At 37.6% G+C, this 16,927-nt stretch overlaps 2 protein-coding genes across 2 annotated transcripts; both read left to right on the top strand.

The window, feature by feature from the left end:
- The first annotated feature begins 1,761 nt into the window (after positions 1-1,761).
- Positions 1,762-7,524, top strand: gapdh (glyceraldehyde-3-phosphate dehydrogenase). The gene is made up of 12 exons (XM_058746784.1): positions 1,762-1,873; positions 2,307-2,352; positions 4,681-4,780; positions 4,894-5,000; positions 5,078-5,168; positions 5,247-5,362; positions 5,911-5,992; positions 6,200-6,351; positions 6,577-6,655; positions 6,797-6,880; positions 6,957-7,054; positions 7,218-7,524. The coding sequence occupies exons 2-12, from the start codon at positions 2,330-2,332 to the stop codon at positions 7,285-7,287; spliced, it is 1,002 nt and encodes a 333-aa protein (XP_058602767.1). The 5' UTR covers positions 1,762-1,873; positions 2,307-2,329; the 3' UTR covers positions 7,288-7,524.
- Positions 7,525-9,110: 1,586 nt separating this feature from the next.
- Positions 9,111-16,912, top strand: opn9 (opsin 9). The gene is made up of 8 exons (XM_058747246.1): positions 9,111-10,478; positions 11,971-12,121; positions 13,054-13,193; positions 14,416-14,554; positions 14,768-14,882; positions 15,020-15,100; positions 15,483-16,017; positions 16,200-16,912. Exons 1-8 carry the CDS (start codon positions 10,352-10,354, stop codon positions 16,511-16,513), a joined length of 1,602 nt encoding a protein of 533 aa, XP_058603229.1. The 5' UTR covers positions 9,111-10,351; the 3' UTR covers positions 16,514-16,912.
- Positions 16,913-16,927: the final 15 nt, after the last annotated feature.

Here is a 16,927-nt window from a genome sequence, read left to right as displayed (position 1 = left end):
GCAAAGTTAAAAATCACATCTTGCAACAGAAGTGCAGATTTACCGTGGAACATTAGAACATTGCACTTTGACAGCTAATTGCTATAAAGCATGAATGTATTTTTTTTTTTTTTGCAATGACGGAGCACCTAATCTCCTGGATCGTGTCAGTGTTAATTACTAGTATAGCCCTGTGATTAATTGCAGACAAGAGACAAAGACTCAACTACATTTAAATAATTAACACCAACGCTAAATTTGATGGATAACAGAGAGATTATAATGTGATTAATCAAATGTACTTTGTGATCAAATTCACTAAGGTAATTTAGAAACTAAGCAATTAATCTACCCTGTCACTCTCTGAAGGATTGTGCTTGTTTTAAAGTGGTGGTCTCAAACTCAATTCCTGCAGGGCCACAGCTCTGCAGAGTTTAGCTCCAACCACGCAGCTCCAAATCACACCTGCTTGGAAGTTTCTAGGCCTGCGTCCCAATGTGCATACTATCCATGCTGAATTCTATGTGATATTAGTAATTTTCAATACTATTTAGGGCAGATAGGGTGATAGTATGCACATTGGGACGCAGGGTAGTATTCCTCAAGAGCTTGATTAGTTGGATCAGGTGTGTTTGATTAGGGTTGGAGCTAAACTGTGCAGAGCTGTGGCCCTCCAGGAATTGAGTTTGAGACTAATGTTTTAAAGGGATAGTTCACCTAAAAGTGAAATTTCTGTCATCATTTACTCACCCTCAGGTTGTTCCAAACCTGTATGAGTTTAAACCTAAAAGAAGATATTTTGAAGAATGCGGGTAACTAAACAATTGCTGGTTCCCACTGACTTCTATTGTATCGGGAGAAAATACTAGGGAAGTCAATGGGGACTAGAAACGTTTTGATTCTTCAAAATACCTTCTTTTGGGTTCAACAGAAGAAAGTCAGTCATACAGGCTTGGAACAACTTAAAGGTGTCTAAATGATGATTTCATTTTTAGGTAAATTATACCTTAAAACAGGAAACCTGTGTAATCTCCAACCAGTTTCTTCAACCATTTTTCTGCTTTTCCAATTGTTGCAGATGCACTTGCGAATTCGCACGTGCTGGTTAAAGATTTCCTACCGATGGCGATGTGAGGGATTATGGGATGCAGGAATGGCAGGGTGAAAGGGAAGGGTCGTGGTCTTTCCTGTAAATGTCACACACTCAAGATGAGGGTGATTTGATCCCCTGCTTCATCTCGCTCTCAGTCTGGGCCAGTTACTGTTAGAAGGTCAGAGTGGACAGACATGTTCAAATCAAATTTTCTTTTAAGAGAATACCATTAGCAAGCACATTTTATCTGAAATGTCTTTTTTGCAGAGTACACCTGCAAAAATGTGGAGTAACTGCACGGAGTTGTGAGCTCAGAAAGTCTCTGACTGTATGGTCTCCATGATCTAAGACTGAATCTGCAGCCACCAAGATTATTAGCAACATATGTACAGGCTACTGTATACAAAACATTTCCTCCATGACAACAGTTGTATTTTTAAAAGCCTTTTCAAATGCACTAATTATTATTAAAGTGCTTACAAAACAAAGGCCTGGCCCTTTAATAAAAACATGAAGCTTGATCATTTCCAAAAGCGACAATAGACAACATTATGTCAGTAGTTATGTAACATGTTAAAAGTTTATTTTAGCTTGATTTAATTTGTTATTATTTAAGTGATGTAGTTGTTTCATCCAACTTTTCCCCTATACGACCTTGACATTCTAAGGGGGCGTGGCAGTTATGGCCTAAAGTCCAAGTGGGCGTGGTCAACGCCGCCGCATCAGATATAAATTAACCTCATGCTTGTAATCAGTCCACTCACACCAAGTGTCAGGACGAACAGAGGCTTCTCACAAACGGTAACTTGCTATTCATATATGCTTTATATCCTATAGGGAATTATTTTGTAGTCACAGTTCATAATATACTGACAAAAGGCCCTTGCTGAAGTTATAAGTTAAGTATTTAACTAGCCTACATATACTTGGAATATAGGCTACAGCTGAAAGTGTGAGAGAGGTTATTGTGACAGTGTTGTATGAAAGCCGTTTGTTCAGGTCTATATCACGACTTTTCAAAGTTGTATGCCTATAAAAGGTAAATACTTAAATATAATGAGCTGTAATACTATAAACTTAAGTTTAAAGGGACTTGGACTAAACTTCTACTCCATCTCAGAATAACAGCTTTGCACGTTTACACTCACAGCCTGTACTTTGTGCTTGATCCAATAATGACTGACGCAATGTAGTCAAATAGCCTAACTTGACTTTCTGTTTTCTTTTCCCCCAGAGGACAAGACCATATCAGGCATCATGGTTAAAGTTGGTATCAATGGGTAAGCACGCATACAAATGCGCCAAAATTTATTTTGTCTTAAAGTGTTTGTTTTTGGAGCTTTTGAGTAATCTACTAATAGGCTAGAAACGGGTAGTCTTGATCTAAACATTCTAATTGAGAAAATATAGTTTTAATCATACTGATCTGAATATCCTGGGCCGCTCATTGATTCTGATGAATGATTAGAGGAGGCGTCCGCTGCGCGAGCCAGTGGCGCCGCTGTGTTGGGACTGTGCCATCGCGGTGTGTGCTTTGTGAGGTCAAATAATAGTACGTTTTATCTGTGTACTTGGCCTCTTTGCCTCGCTTTTTACTTTAGGGTCAGAGTTTGCTTTTAGTCTATCTTTCATAGCCATTTCATACACTGGTCACAATGCAGAAGCCTACCCAACAACAATCAGCTGAAGTCTCTCACTGGCTGGGCTGTCTCTGCAATGGGAGACCCTCTGCACCTGCTGTGACCTTTCCACGGCTTATAGAGTTATGCAACTGGAAATGTGATCCTTAAGCGACATGTACAGGGAACGTGCGCCTCTTACATCCACACATAGACCTGAATATTTCACAGTAACTTTAGTGCTTACCTAGGGCTTGATCTACTGTCCTTCGAGGTCTCTGTCTGGTTTACAGCAAACCTGCTTGGCCTGGCTATGCAAGGTGTTCGGATTCATTTGAATATGGCTCTTATTTTAATGAAAACTAGAGTGAGGAGCACTCAGTTACATCCCCAAACAATGGTAGTAAAACCGCTTGACCGTTTCCAAAAATGAAGTCCAATTAACGTGTAATATGAGCCATTTGTAACTGCAGAACATCCACAGTGAATTAAATCATGTCGTGTGTGTGTAAGTGTTTCACAGCTACATGCTCCTTGTGGAAAAGTGTCCTTGATTGTCTTGAATGTGTAGGCCTACTTGTATTGTACTTCAAATCTTAAGTATTAAAAAAATAAAGTTTTCGCAGAAAATAATCCAGTTATCTTCTGGGCTTTCAAGTACACTTGAATACTAAAGCACATTCTAAAGCTTGATCTTTATGTATCACTATTATATTTTAAGTATACAAAGTTGTAACCACTAATTCAGCTGCTAACTTTCATAGTTCAAATATAAAGTGACTTAACTTGCCTTAAGTATTTGTCAGTATATCAACAGAACCAGATTGCAAACTTGGTAATTATAAAGTTACATAAAATACATTAATTTGGGTCAAATGGCTTTGATTCTGGTCCACTAATTGCATTTAACAATTTAAGCTAATGCAGTAACTTAATTCTAATGTGTGGTTAAAAGTCCAAAAACATTCAGTTTACACTAGAGGGTTGCATGTGGCTTTTTATTTTTTTAAGATGCCAAAAAAAAGGGGGCTCCGTGTCATTCTTCCCTATAGGCCATTACATGCTGCTTGAACTCTTTGAATCTTAATGGTTTAAAAGGTAACGGTCAAACTCTCACCCTGTTTACCGGGCGCATTATACCTATAGGATGTTCTACCTTTGGCCTGTTTCTCAATCTTAACAGGCTTCATGCAAATGTTTTGAAATTGTTGTACCTTCACCATATCAGTACGTCTTATCAGTGCAAAGCAGTATGTACTGTGATCCCGGTTTCCTTTGGCCTCTCGATTTAATTGGTTGCTGAAAGTGTTGCAATAGAGGATTTCTTTCATGGAGTCAGTCCTGCCTCTTATCTGCCTTATGAGCAGTGCTGGTGTTATAGGCACCAAAATAGCTCACAATGACAGCTGGAGGTCTCCAGAAATTCTTTATCACCGTCTGAATGGCAAAGGGCAGGCCTTATGAAACTCTAGCAAACCGTCTCCAATGCGGTGGTAGTACCATGTAACTAAACCATTCTCCAGGGTTTTGCCTTATTACCTTTAGCACATATTGAAAGGGTGGCACTATATCATAACAAATTAAATAACATAAGATGCTGTTTACTGGTAGGTCACAAGTGGGCCCAGTCACAGGGCTCATGAGGACAGGAAATGGTTTTGTAATTATTCAGAAATGGAACTTGTGTTCCATCTAGTGGATACAATGAGGAACTTGCTGTAGGTGTTCGTGGCTCTCCTTCCTGCACTACTGTTTGTGGTTTTTTTTTTTTTTTTTTTTTTAAACAAAAGCATGTGGTCCATTTAAGAACTCTACAAATACACTAACTTTTGAAATGTGGTGGGGGGGTTGTGCCCAACAGAGCTGCATTTTCAGTTTTAAAATGTAACATTACTCCAGCCTTCAGTGTCGCATGATAATTCAGAAATCTGCTGAACCATTATGCTGCTTGATGTTTGTGGAAACAATGTTTATTTTATTTAAACCCAGATTTGGCCGCATTGGGCGTCTGGTGACCCGAGCTGGTTTCCAGTCCAAGAAAGTAGAGATTGTGGCCATCAATGACCCATTCATTGACCTTGATTACATGGCAAGTTCCTAATTTTGGTTTCCTTCTGAGTGATGGTGCGCTGAACTTTCTATGCGGTTCTTAAAGTTTCAGATTTGATTTTCCTTAAATCTGATTCACTTCTCTCTTCACAGGTTTACATGTTCAAGTATGACTCCACCCATGGAAAGTACAAGGGTGAGGTTAAGGCTGAAGGCGGCAAGCTGGTCATTGACGGTCATGCTATCACCGTCTTCAGCGAGTGAGTGCTGTCCCTACAAACATTACGTGACTTATTCAGTGAGATATGCTCTGATCTCTCTATCTGTATCCATGCAGGAGGGATCCAGCCAACATTAAATGGGGTGATGCAGGCGCTACATATGTTGTGGAGTCTACTGGTGTTTTCACCACCATTGAGAAGGCTTCTGTATGTAGTCACAGTCATTACATCAGTCATAAACTCTATTGTACACTTCCTGTCTGAACCTTTGCTCTCTCCTGCTAGGCTCACCTTAAGGGTGGTGCCAAGAGAGTCATCATCTCTGCCCCCAGTGCAGATGCCCCTATGTTTGTCATGGGTGTCAACCATGAGAAATATGATAATTCCCTCAAAGTTGTCAGGTAAGGATATACATTTGTGTAAAAAGTTAATTGATGACAGTTTCCGTGTGTGTGTGTGAGACCAGAAGAAGCAGCCTTTAGTAAAATTGAAGTTTAGATTAATATAAAATTGAAACTAAAATATCAATTTATTAATTACAGTCAGAATTCTTTCAGTTTATTTGTTGTACGTTTTGGGTTTTTAATTTTACTTTGTCAATTTCATTTTAAATTATTCAACAGAAGTTATTTACATTGAATTTAAATTTATAAAGTTTGTATACAATCAACTTGGGCATTATTTTGCTTGTCTTTTTATATTTATCGCTTTGGGCTTTTTTTTTTTTTTTTTTTCTGTCAAAGTTGCATAAATACTTGAGTATTAAAGCATGTTAAAATGATTTATGCTGCTGAGATGCAATAATGGTTAATATACTGTAGGGGGTGTACTAAAGCAAACAGTTGAACTCAAGTATGTTAAACCCAAACATCTGTCTCTTCCACTTAAAGTCCCTGCTTGTCGTTAAAATGATTCCCTTTTTGTGACCAATTCCACCTCTGTTTACTAGCAATGCCTCCTGCACCACCAACTGCTTGGCTCCCTTGGCCAAGGTCATCAATGATAACTTTGTCATCATTGAAGGTCTTATGGTAAGCTCAAACTGCCTTTCCAATCTCGCCAAAAAGCCTTTTGACCCAAGTGATTTAAACCTGACATGATGCGTCAATTTATTCTGTTCCACTTATCAAGCCCTACACTTGATTTCTTATTGAAAATGCATCAATAAACGAGATGCGCGCGCACAGTTTGTTTTATCCTTCTCGGGACATTAATCGTCCCCAATTCCCCCCTTTTAGAGCACTGTTCATGCCATCACAGCCACACAGAAAACTGTGGACGGGCCCTCAGGAAAACTGTGGAGGGATGGCCGCGGTGCCAGTCAGAACATTATCCCAGCCTCCACTGGGGCTGCCAAGGCTGTGGGCAAAGTCATTCCTGAGCTCAATGGGTCAGTAACACATCTGTTGGATTGGATCTGTTCATTTCCCAGATTTGTTTTAACTTACATGAAAGTGTTCAGCATGCCACTTTATAGGTCAGTTGGCGTGTTTTCATGATGCACTGTTATTTACTCAAAAGTGGAATGTTCTGCTTGGAGGAACTTGAGGATTTGTTTCACTTTTACTTCCTCTTTCTGCTGTCCAAACATACTGATGCTTGTTGCTCATTTCAGCAAGCTTACTGGTATGGCCTTCCGTGTCCCCACCCCCAACGTGTCTGTGGTGGATCTGACTGTTCGTCTTGAGAAACCTGTGAGTTTATTTCCAGACCTGCATAAAGTGGCTTCAGTTCAATGAACTTTGTTTTGCCTACAGCAGGACTGATTCATTCTGTGCAGTGTAGGTGACTTGACTGACCTGTTGGCTTTTTCCCATGTCTTTTGCTAACTGCAGGCCAAGTATGATGACATCAAGAAAGTGGTCAAGGCTGCTGCTGATGGACCCATGAAAGGCATTCTGGGATACACCGAGCACCAGGTATGCCCATCCAGTTGTGTCAGTGTTGTGACCAGGGTTTTTCAGTGAATTGTTTATAACTTCCTTCTGTGTGCAGGTGGTATCCACTGACTTCAACGGGGATGTGCGTTCATCCATCTTTGATGCCGGTGCTGGCATTGCCCTCAACGATCACTTTGTCAAGCTGGTCACATGGTAAGCCCCCCCCCCATTTCACAACTCCTGTATCATCTAGAATTCAGAGTTTCCCTTTAATACAGTTTCACTTGGTCATTCATTGTTCAACTCAAACTACAATATTTCCAACTGAGACTCTTGGCTTGTTTTGAGTGACACTAATTCATTCTCTTTCCCATAGGTATGACAATGAGTTCGGTTACAGCAACCGTGTATGTGACCTGATGGCACACATGGCCTCCAAGGAGTAAATGTGACCCCCTTTTTGTCATTTTGATACGCAACCCACCATTCTCTCATCTGGTTGGATGTTTGCAGCACATGCCTGAAGGAAATTACATGCTTGACTTGAAGACCAATGTTATTTTTATATGAAAATACTCTGTTCTGTTTTGTGTGAGGTTTAAAATGGATGTTGCCTTCAAAGGCTTTTCTGTCTGCTAACAACCTGTGACGGAATAAAGTCCTCTGTTTGTGAGAAAGGGAAACTGTTTTCTGTGTTACTAGATCTAGTGACTTATTTGGGTCAGAAGTCTTCCTAGACTTGGGCATGTTATTTTAAAGCAAATTTAGTGTCTTTATTTGGCTTCCTTTCCCAATTTGTCAATTCGCACTTATAGTGAAGTGGTTAGTTTGACCAAATATAAAACTTGCACCCTAGAAAAAGAAAAGTACATACTAGCAATCAGTGGCTCGCACTGAAATTTACAAGTGCACTTCATGAAGTCATGTGGTTTTGGAATAAGGTTGTGTAAATGTTTTTCTACAGTCACTGCTGTTTCAGTGTTTAAGGATAAAATCACTGGAATTATTCATGGGAATTTAAACCAAAAATACCAACATCTGCACCACAGCTATAATAACAACTGGGGAACTATTACAATTGCTAAACTTATTTTCTTTCATTTACTGCTGATAAAAGACCAATCAAAATCCACTTAACTCAAATCAAGCATGTAAAGCTGCTAAAGTTATTTGTTGGTGTGACGGGTAGTTGCTGTTTGTGTGAACGGCTTTCCAGTAATGATCAAACTATTAGGTGTTTTTTTGGGGGGTGTTTTCCCATGTCCTATATAAACAAACATAGGACCTGGGGATCATAGTCATTAGTGGACTTATTGTGGAAACTGGATTCTGTTAACCTGCTATTTTAAATGTGAAATGCTTTAATTAGTCCAATGGCATCATTGTTTATGGAATAAGCATTAGGGAAGCTGGCCTACAAAGCTCATCTGCAGCATTTTTACACTGCTTTCAGTATAATTGCAGTACTTCACATTAGACAACTCTTCTATATTTATGTTGTATACTGTAATTAGACACTGACTTGCAAAATTATTTCTCATTCCCAAAAGGAGGTTTCTCTTAAGAGTGTTTTGAATTGATCTCACGTGTTCAATAGGCAGGAAAGTAGTCTGTTTTTGTCAGGTTTGTGTGCCATCTGAGGCCAAAGTTTGATTCTGACAAGAGAATATGATTGACTAAAATATTTGATTTTGATCTGGAAGTTTGTACAAGTGTGTAGTTGTGTATTGTGAGAAAATGGAAAACGGTTTCATGAATTGTGTTTGCAATTGAGAAAAACAGTAACACTTCTACTATTCTATAGTGAGAATTAGTTGATATGCAGTTACAAAGTTATAGTTGGCAGAATGTCTAAAGTGGACTATCAAAATATAAATTGGTTACCAGGAAAGTTTCTATTAGACCTGGTCTGCTGATAAACTAACTTCTCACTGTTTTCAATTAAATACAGTGTCCCTTTGAAACTGCTCTCATGCACTCATCTAAGCACTCCATTGCATTCTCATTTGCTCCCTGACTCACTCTTTTAGTTCAATACTCAGTCCATTTGTGGATCGGGGGTAGTTTTCCATGAATAATGCACCCTGACATAGACATGCCATTATTTCACCTGATGGGCCTTTATGAAATATGTCTATCAATGTTATTGATGTGCAAGTCAGAGGACCAATGGACATATTTCAACATTAATGCACTGCATTAGCAAGGCACAGATTTACCAATGATGAGCACAGTGGGGGTGGGGGGGGGGGGGGAAGCATATAGACTTCATCACTCAAAAGTACATAACATTATTAACCATGCATCACCCATATTAGATTTGACATTTTGCAATCTTAAAATGCTGTTTACAATGTTAGGTTCTAAACTATCATCTTACAACAAAATCAGTGTTTCAGATGTAGTTGCATATGACTCATAGTTTAGGGATTGTGGGATTTATGGCACAGCTTGTCCTTGTGCATTTACTGTATGTGTGTTTATGCATGCACTTTAAAGCTGTTCAATTCTGTTGATAAGAATGAGGACGGAGGATTAAGAGACTTTAGTTGTTTAGTTCAGATGGCTGTTATACATGCACATTTGCTCTTCCATATACAACGCTGACCCCCACCTCTCTCTCTTACCCACATTCACAGATTATGTCACTGTGCTTTATTAATCTTATAGCACCAACAAGTGCTGTGTCTGCTTAACCATTTGTTCATCTCACTAAAACATCATTTACGGCTCCCGTTGTCTATAAAAATAACTTCTGACTGTCCTCTAATCACAGAGGTGAAGTGTTAGAAGTGCAAAAAATGGATGAGAGGAAGGTAGAGGTGCGCATAAAGAGGGAGGTGGGTGTTCAAAAGGATGGGAGGGTTCGTGTGCATGAATCCTGATGGTCCTCTGGCAGACTGACCAAAGCTGAATTGATTCGCTCCACCCGTATAAACAGAGAGCAACAGGAACAAAAGAGGCTTAAGACTGAAAAGCAAGCATTTCACTTTGAGATTAAGAGACAGTGGCAGACTGAAAAAGACGGAGAGATAAACACAGAATAGGTGGACTGACAGAGGAAGGTGAGTAAAAAACTTTCACTTAGGGTGTATTCACACCTGTCTTGTTTGGTTCGATTAAAACGAACTCTGGCTCGTTTCCCCCTTTGGTGCGGATCATTTGGGCAGGTGTGAATACAGCAATCATTTGGTCCGGATTTGGTCCGGACCAAAGCAAGTGAACTATCGGACTTTCCTGGTGTGAATACACCTTTAGTTCTTTGCCCAGATGTGCCTCTGTTTGGGTTCAATATTTCATTTGACACTCTCATTTAAAGCTGAATTGTGGTTCGAATAGCTTAAGTGAAATAACTTATCACACTTGAACAAGTTTGTTATCATTGTTTATAAAACAATACTTAATACCTGTGCAGCTGTATTTTTCCAACTGGGTTTTCTTGGGCACAGCAGCATCATTAGGTCTCAGTTTTTCTCTTTTCCTTTCTGTCTGTCTCTCTGTTAGTAGTTAATGTCTAAGAGAGTGAATGGCTCGTGGATGGGGTCTATCTCTGTCCCGTCCTCTGTCCCTCATGCCTTCCGCTCACAGCTCTCTTCGTCCGCTGACCTGAGCATAGCCATCATACTCATCATCACAGGTCAGTTATTAGTCTTTTATTAAATTATAATTGTTTAGAGTTCAGTGGAGTCCAAAATTAGAAAGACCACTATTGAAAATGCTTTTGATTAAGAGATGCATTAGTAAGTGGTAAAACATATATCATGTTTTGGGGGGTCTGACATGGGAGTCTACTCTATTTATTCAGTCAAGACATGATTTGCAATCAGAACCTATGTAATCTAAAGACACTTGTCCTCTACAATCAATACACTTCTGTGCTGATTTGCACAATAAATACAACTGCCATTACAGAGTCATTTAAAAACTGCAGTGCAGCAAGAGGTGCTCATATGCATTGATGTGTTTGACCAAATCAATATTTTTAGCTCCTTGCAAAAAAAAAAAAAGGTGGATATAGAGCATAAATTGGTCTAAAAAACACTGGTTCATTGGTTGACTATAAGTGACCTTACTGTTAAATTGCATGTAGCCTATTGTCCTTTTTTAATGGGACAATACCTTTAATTTACAGTAAGAGTTAATAAATATGAATACAGTATATAAATATGTGACCCTGGACCACAACCACAAAACCGGTCATAAGTCGCATGGGTAGGATTTGCAGTAATAGCCAAAAATACATTGTATGGGTCAAAATTATAATTTTTATTTTATGCCAAAATCATTAGGATATTAAAAGTTAATATATATATATATATATATATATATATATATATATATATATCTTACTATAAATCAGATGTTGAATGATAAATTTTAATATTAAAAATATAGGACAATGCATTTTGCATTATTGCTTTTAAAGGTAAAATGTATATGTATTTCAAACAGTAAGATAACTTGTAGTCATTCAAATAACAGTTTTTTTTAAGCATTCTTAGCAGTAAGCTTAAAAATATTGCAAGTGAGCTAAAAGTATTAACTTTTGAGTATTGAGTTTAATAGTTCTTAGTTTTGTTGAAAACAATAAATATTTCACTATAAATTACACAGTATTTCTTTTTAACTTTACTGCAAATTACATGTGTTGTAATTGTTAATGGAACATTACGTGTACTTTTTTACAGTAACAGTTTTAATATATGTGACCCTGGACCACAAAACCAGTCATAAATCAATATTTTTGTGAATTATTTTAGATTTAAACTCTGAATAAATAAGCTTTCCATTGATTTATGGTTTGTTAGGATAGGACAATATTTGTCTGAGATACAACTATTTGAAAATCTGGAATCTAAGGGTGCAAAAATAAATAAATAAATAAAAATCAAAATGAAGTTTTTAGCAATGCATATTACTAATCAAAAATTAAGTTTTGATATATTTACGGTAGGAAATTTACAAAATATCTTCATGGAACATGATTTTTATTTAAGTAAATGCAAAAGTGAGTAACACTATCTACAAAATTTTTTTTTTTTTTTTTGTTACCATAAATTGAATACAATTTTTGGTTGTGTTAGATGACGCTTGGCACTATGATCTATGTTTGTCTCTGTCTGTCCCAGGTGTGGTGTCGGTGATTGGGAATGGACTGGTATTGTTGGTTTATGGACAGAGGAGAAAGAAGCTCAGAGCGCACGAACTGATGACCATCAATCTGGCTGTTTGTGATTTTGGCTACAGCCTGCTGGGGGCGCCATGCCTCATCATCTCAAGGTACCACCACTGACTGCAACTGCTTTAGATAACACATTTACACATAACGTGATTCTTAACAAGCATATTTAGGGTTATACTAAGTTTGCTTGGCATGCCAGTGTACATTACAAGTTATAAAAGCTCTCTTGAAGCCTATATTAGTCTATGACATCGCGTGCATCAGCCGCTCTTATGATTATCCCTCCATATCTTCTGAATTTTGTGAGTGTTTATCAAGACCAGAGGATTGTGTTAGTTAAGAAAGAAGATTGACAGTCCAAATATAAGCCATTACTGATGATATTACATAATGTAGAACAGAAACGCAGGGTATATTATAGATCTGGTTGGACTTTAGAGAGGATTTCAAATTTAACAGGCATTTGGTCAAAATACTTTAGATGTGCTCTTGAATCGGTTTTGCTTTATTTTAATTTTTTTAAATTCATGTGTTTATACTACTCGAAAAGTAGTAATGAAATAGATTTTTGTGGAAAAAAGAAAACAAAAATAATTTGAAATCTCTTGCCACTATATGTTTCATGGTAGCCTATTTAGAGTGCATTCTCAAGGGGCCAAAAGGGTTTCACTTTTATGTAGCTGAAAGTATTCTTTTTTACCCACAAACCACTAAAACATGCCCTCAGGGGATGATTTGTGAAAAAGACGAAATACAACATAAATATCTTGGGCCTACAACATATTGGGTAAGAAGTTATAAAGCTATATAAAAACCATCACCCTTAGCTTTTTGGTTTCTGAACTTGTATATATACAAGAGGAAACTGGTAAGGTTCAGTCTTATAGAAAATAAACTCAGAAAAAACAGATCTGCAGAAATTGAGCATATTAAATATGTAGAGTTATTCTAGTTATTTTTAGATTTGCTGTGCTCAGTATTTTGCTTCTGCTCTGAACTGTTTTTCTTTCTCTCTGTTTATCTCTCTTAGTCTGTCGCATGCATGGATTTTTGGGGAAACAGGATGTATGTGGTACGGGTTTCAGGGTTTTGTTTTTGGCATTGGGTCTCTCATCACTACCTGCTTTATCTCCCTCGACCGCTGTTTCAAGATCTGTAGCTTTCGATATGGTAATTCTCCATTTTTATCCACTGAATGTTAGTTGTTTTATTTTATTATATTATATGCTGATGAGACTTGCAAGTTAGTTCAAATATAGGCCTACTCAATTATTCATTTCCACATCAGGCATTACAGATGAAAGTACAGAATTTGGTTATTCTTGTTGGACAAATAATTAGCACTATCACTATCACTATCACTATCACTATCGCTATCGCTATCACTATCACTATCATTTCTCTATAATCTGATACCCCTTTTCCTGAAATATTTTACCTTTTAACCCCTGTATCTCAAATAAGAGTACATATCAAAGAAATAATATCTTATTAGTATTAATATTGCTGAATAATTTGTATGATAAGTGGAATCTACATTGTAATTATATTAAATGAACTAAATAATTTTTACTAAACTATCATGATCAGCTTAGTCCAGAACGATTTCCAAGAACTTTAATGAAATTAAATGAATTATGCAGTGTTTCACTGCCCAGGCTCCAGGATCGATCTCTGCATAGAACAGAAAATGAAATTAAATGAAATACATTTTTTTTTAAATGTCTGATTCTTTAAAGCAGGCAGATTTTTAAATTAAATTAAATTAAATTAAATTAAATTAAATTAAATTAAATTAAATTAAATTAAATTAAATTAAATTAAATTAAATTAAATTAAATTAAATTAAATTAAATTAAATTAAATTAAATTAAATTAATTAATTAAATTAAATTAATTAATTTAATTTAATTTAATTTAATTAATTTAAAACCTGCCTGCTTTAAAGAATCAGACATTTAAAAAAAAAAAAACTTTTTAAATCTCAAAATTTTGTTGTTGAAAATTCTCACAAAATCATTCAGTAGCTTATTGAACTTATTTTTCCTCAGGCAGAGAGAAAACAAAGCATGTGCTGAGAAAATGAGATCACTCAAGCTGGTTTGTGATTGAAGAAATTTATTGCATTATTTCTATAATTGCAGTTTGCCTCCCTCCTTAAAAGTATAGTATGTCATTGCGCAAGATCAGATATAATAGTTGTCGTTTATGCAAATCCAGTGCACAACAGATTTCTAATTCTGATGGACTGCATATCTCTCAGCTAACAGAATCAGGCTGTGACAATCAATATAATAATAGCCAGCTAGTACATTTCAGTCCTATCCAGCAACTATGGAGCCATCAAGTTAACTTTTAGATGTTTACTAATGTACTTGTTTCTTTGTCTCAGGTCAGTGGATTGAGAGAAAACATGCCTCTCTGTCTGTGGCTCTGGTGTGGATCTATACAATATTCTGGGCCTCCCTACCTGTGTTTGGCTTTGGTAGTTACGGCCCAGAACCCTTTGGAACCAGCTGCACCATAAACTGGTAATGAACCATAACCATTAGTAACACTTGTAAATGAGTCACTAACCTATTCCACAAAGATTAGTTGGTGTTTTTAGAGTGCATTCTCAAGGGACAAATATAGCGTTGACTTTCAAGCAACTGAATGTTATTTTACCCACAAACCACTGGAACATTCACACATCACTGCAAATATGTGTTGATGTGTTCATGCATTGTTTCCTGTGGCCTAAGGTGGAGAATGAAGTCTTCACTTAATGACAGAGTCTATATTTACCTGATTCTATCACTCTGCTTTGGAGTTCCCACCTTCACTATCATCATTTCATACCTCGCTATCCTCATCAAGGTGAGATAAACAGAGAGACTATCAGTATTAATAATGACTCTGAAACACTTGAAGCTAAAACATGAATGTTATTTGACTGTTATTTGATTCTAACGTTGACTGAATTGAAGTGTTGCTACGGTGATGTGTGATTTCAGGTGTATCGGTCTGGTCGCATATTGGCTTCAATCCCTTCATCCAATGTCACTCACAACAGCAAAGATCTCCGGTTGACAAAGGTACCAGCTCTGATTGATCACCCATCATACCTTTGGAAAGGACCCACTTCTCAGACACAATGACATTTAACATGGGATATCTTGGGTGTTTTCACACTTGGTCCTTTTAAGGGGTCTGAGCATCGTTCGCTACATTTGCAGCCAATATGTGAACACTCCAAATGGTCTCAGACCCTTTGAACGTGAATCAATCTAGAAAAAAAGAACAATTAAGTAAAAATGGACAAAACCCAGACTAAATTGAAAATACACATTAAAATGATGACAATGGTTGCCCTGCTGTTACCTGCACACTACTATTCACTTTATTCCTTTTCATGATTCACAAACAATTTCTTATTTCCTTCTTGTATCACACAGTTCCTGAAATGTTTCGTTGCAGATAGCAGCAGTGGTGTGTTCCTCATTTCTGATTGCCTGGACTCCCTATGCGATCGTTTCGCTCTACTCCGCTTTGACTGCCAGAGAGGAACACACTGGAGAAGACGGAGGAACCGCTCTCACGGGTGGAATGTCAGCAGCAGGCGTCAGCCATGGTGGAGGGTTGTCTGACGTCTTTGGTTTTCCCTTCCTCATTAACTGGACCTCTTCAGAACACTTCGGGGATGCTTTTGGCTCCTGGAGGAATATGACTTCTGATCATTCCCATCATTCAGTAGGGCATCATGGATCAAGTTCAACTGTGGGTTCTGCACATGGAGGAATGAATGGACATCAGTCACATCTTGTGTCCATATTAAAGCCAGAGGTCTCACTCATTCCAGCTATTTTTGCCAAGTCACACTGCATGATAAACCCCTTCATCTACCAGATCATGAACCGCGACTTCAGGGAGGATGTCTATGATCTCCTGTGCCTGAGAGGAAAAGATGGAGACAGGAGGAGAACAAGGAGCACAGACGGCAGTGATTCTGATGGTCAGGAGCTATCTATCTATCTATCTATCTATCTATCTATCTATCTATCTATCTATCTATCTATCTATCTATCTATCTATCTGTGTCTGTTTGTCAATACTTATATATTTTCGTTAATTTTAATTCTCTGTCACCATTTCTTCACATTTCTGTCTCTGTCTCTGTATTTTCCACACATGCAGGGTATCGTGGAAGCATCACACTCTCTTATATCCACAGCTGGAGGAGAAGAAGCACAGCTACCAGTCAGTCATCTGGGGAGCGTGTGAAGAAAGATTCCTCACGGAAGAGTAGAGGTAGTAGAGGGAGCCGAGGGAGTAGAGATCAGGGGGGGTCCTGTCAGGACAGTACAGCAGTCGGGTGGGCAACCTTGGATACTACAACCTTAGATACGCAGGCCAACTTAGAAAGAGAAAGAGGGAAGGAGGTGGAAAGAGAGATGAAAAAAGAATTTAGAGAACCCACCTCTAACAGCTTGTTGACAGGTGAGGAGTGATGCCTGCTGTCCAAATAGACAGAAACAGCACAGTTCATAATGCAGTTAGTTTGCTCAAAATATCTGTTGTTTTAGTTAAAAAACAGTGTTTCTTTTTTTCCATTAGTGTCATCCAGTGTGTGATTTTGCACACTATTTTGCACCTATCTAGTCTCACACTGGTGCGACACATGAGGCTCTAGTTAGATAGATGATTTTCATATTGATTTTGTCCTTTGTATGTTTGTAACTGGATCCTGTGTATTTAATTATTTATTTATTTATATATATTGTGTATATAAATATTTAATGGATTTATTTATTGTATTTATGTTTTTAAATATTTAGAGAGCACTATCCAGTCCAAAGTATTTCAAACAACTATTTCTGAATAAATGTGCAATGTAAATAAAGTTTACAATAATGAAACGACTT

The sequence above is a fragment of the Onychostoma macrolepis genome, chromosome 16 (genome assembly GCF_012432095.1).
Source record: "Onychostoma macrolepis isolate SWU-2019 chromosome 16, ASM1243209v1, whole genome shotgun sequence".
In the NCBI taxonomy this organism is placed as follows: Eukaryota; Metazoa; Chordata; class Actinopteri; order Cypriniformes; family Cyprinidae; genus Onychostoma; species Onychostoma macrolepis.
Note: the sequence above shows the minus strand (reverse complement) of the source record. Positions and strands in the feature narration are given on the sequence as shown.

What these genes read in the sequence shown, in the direction of transcription:
- opn9 (XM_058747246.1), top strand. Translation starts at nt 10,352, where the DNA reads ATGTCTAAGAGAGTGAATGGCTCGTGGATGGGGTCTATCTCTGTCCCG. An exon ending in CCATGCCTCATCATCTCAAG is followed by an intron (nt 12,122 to 13,053) that starts GTACCACCACTG and finishes TATCTCTCTTAG; the next exon opens with TCTGTCGCATGCATGGATTT. An exon ending in AAGATCTCCGGTTGACAAAG is followed by an intron (nt 15,101 to 15,482) that starts GTACCAGCTCTG and finishes GTTTCGTTGCAG; the next exon opens with ATAGCAGCAGTGGTGTGTTC.
- gapdh (XM_058746784.1), top strand. Translation starts at nt 2,330, where the DNA reads ATGGTTAAAGTTGGTATCAATGG. An exon ending in GTTAAAGTTGGTATCAATGG is followed by an intron (nt 2,353 to 4,680) that starts GTAAGCACGCAT and finishes ATTTAAACCCAG; the next exon opens with ATTTGGCCGCATTGGGCGTC. An exon ending in CTGTTCGTCTTGAGAAACCT is followed by an intron (nt 6,656 to 6,796) that starts GTGAGTTTATTT and finishes TGCTAACTGCAG; the next exon opens with GCCAAGTATGATGACATCAA.